At 34.3% G+C, this 1,913-nt stretch overlaps 1 protein-coding gene across 1 annotated transcript; it reads left to right on the forward strand.

The window, feature by feature from the left end:
* Positions 1 to 6: 6 nt before the first annotated feature.
* Positions 7 to 1,791, forward strand: LOC111379912 (cysteine-rich receptor-like protein kinase 2). Its single transcript, XM_023003354.1, has 4 exons — positions 7 to 257; positions 387 to 621; positions 776 to 926; positions 1,161 to 1,791. The coding sequence occupies exons 1-4, from the start codon at positions 35 to 37 to the stop codon at positions 1,497 to 1,499; spliced, it is 948 nt and encodes a 315-aa protein (XP_022859122.1). The 5' UTR covers positions 7 to 34; the 3' UTR covers positions 1,500 to 1,791.
* Positions 1,792 to 1,913: the final 122 nt, after the last annotated feature.

A 1,913-nucleotide genomic window follows, 5' to 3' on the forward strand; every position in this document is an offset into this window, starting at 1 on the left:
TATCATCATATATTGATTTCCAAGCTAAAGACTTATGTTCTGTCAGGGAGTTTTGCAAGATGGAAGAGATATTGCTGTAAAGAGGCTTTTCTTTAACAATAAACATAGAGCAGCAGATTTCTATAATGAAGTCAATATTATTAGCAGTATTGAGCACAAAAATCTAGTTAGGTTGTTGGGATGCAGTTGTTCGGGACCTGAAAGTCTTCTTGTGTATGAATTTTTACCAAACAAGAGTCTTGATAGGTTTATCTATGGTAAGTACTACATTTCAAATTCAGGGTGGAACATTATCTTGCTAGTTTAGAACAATGATTATGCATTACCTTTTCTAATTCGTGTTCTGCAGTGATAACATAGGTGTGGTGTTATGTTGAATTTGACAGATCCAAGAAGAGGGAAAGAACTAAATTGGGAGAAGAGATTTCAGATTATTAAAGGGACTGCAGAAGGTTTGGTCTACCTTCATGAAAACACGAAAACCGGAATCATTCACAGAGACATAAAAGCGAGTAATATCCTTCTGGACTTCAAATTTCGTGCTAAAATTGCTGATTTTGGGTTGGCCAGGTGTTTCCAAGAAGATAAAAGTCATATTAGCACAGCCATAGCAGGAACATTGTGAGTATTCTCATCTTCTACATCATGAATCCTCAAGTGACCAAAAATGAAAGCTTATCAAGTCTATGATTAATCTCTCTCAACATAAAAGCTAATATAGAAACTGCATTGGCAAGTTGATCTCATAAATTATCTTGAATTTCTAAATATGCAGAGGATATATGGCTCCAGAGTACATAGCCCGTGGCCAGTTAACAGAAAAGGCAGATGTGTATAGTTTTGGAGTACTTCTTCTTGAAATTGTCACAGGGAGACAAAATAACATGAGCAGAGAATCTGAGTACTCAGTCAGCTTGTTAACTACTGTAAGTTCTTTAATCTTTTTCATTTTTTAGTCAATACTTTGATTTCCTTTATATACAAAGAATTGTTTTCAATGTAGAGATGAACTTCCATCTATTACAGTTTCCTTAGTTTTTCACTCGATGTAATTCTAAATCTAGGCATTGGTTTGATGAGTTCATCTATATTTCAACATCTTACTCAGCATATCGCTTTTCATTTTGACTTAACAGTAACATTATTTTGGATGAAAACAGGCGTGGAATCATTTTCAGGAAAACAAAGTAGACAGTCTGTTCGACCCAAACTTGATGCTGCATAACTGTCATAACATGGATGTTCAAAAGGAGATTCTAAGGGTTGTTCATGTCGGACTCTTGTGCACTCAAGAGATCTCGTCTCTTAGACCATCCATGTCTAAAGTCCTAGAGATGGTGGTAAAGAAAGAAGAGCAACTCCCCGAGCCAACTAATCCCCCTTACTTATACGAGTCCATGGAACTTAATGATCCATGCGAAGAACAATTTTCACCAGTCGATTATGGAAAGCCTTCATCAATCACTAACATTTCCCATAGTATTTTCTATCCCAGATGACATTAATATAGATACTATTCCGAGAATATGCAGACTACTAAAAGCTTTGAGTAGTAGGCTTCTATCTATGTAAATACTGGAACTTATCTTATTCTGTATATTCTCTCCTGTTACTACCGTCTAAAAGTTACAATTTGGCTTTCTGTAATTAAGATAAGTCTGTCTGCAACTATCTTTGAATCAACTCAAAGATTGCTATTGTGATGATTTCAAGAGGTAAAAAGCAAGATATCTGCTTGGAAAAATAGATTGATAGAGAATGTCTGGTTAAAAAATAAGCAAAAGTTTTAGATTTGTGTGTAATATTATTTATGAAAAATGTATTGTTAAAAAAAAGAGAGAAAAATATATTTGGTAAATAATGTAAATCAAACAAGGATTATAAAAAGAGATCAACGCTGTTGTTCAGAGTTA

The sequence above is a fragment of the Olea europaea genome, unplaced genomic scaffold (assembly GCF_002742605.1).
Source record: "Olea europaea var. sylvestris unplaced genomic scaffold, O_europaea_v1 scaffold20602, whole genome shotgun sequence".
Taxonomy (NCBI): Eukaryota; Viridiplantae; Streptophyta; class Magnoliopsida; order Lamiales; family Oleaceae; genus Olea; species Olea europaea.

What these genes read in the sequence shown, in the direction of transcription:
- LOC111379912 (XM_023003354.1), top strand. Translation starts at nt 35, where the DNA reads ATGTTCTGTCAGGGAGTTTTGCAAGATGGAAGAGATATTGCTGTAAAG. An exon ending in TCTTGATAGGTTTATCTATG is followed by an intron (nt 258 to 386) that starts GTAAGTACTACA and finishes TGAATTTGACAG; the next exon opens with ATCCAAGAAGAGGGAAAGAA. An exon ending in CAGTCAGCTTGTTAACTACT is followed by an intron (nt 927 to 1,160) that starts GTAAGTTCTTTA and finishes GGATGAAAACAG; the next exon opens with GCGTGGAATCATTTTCAGGA.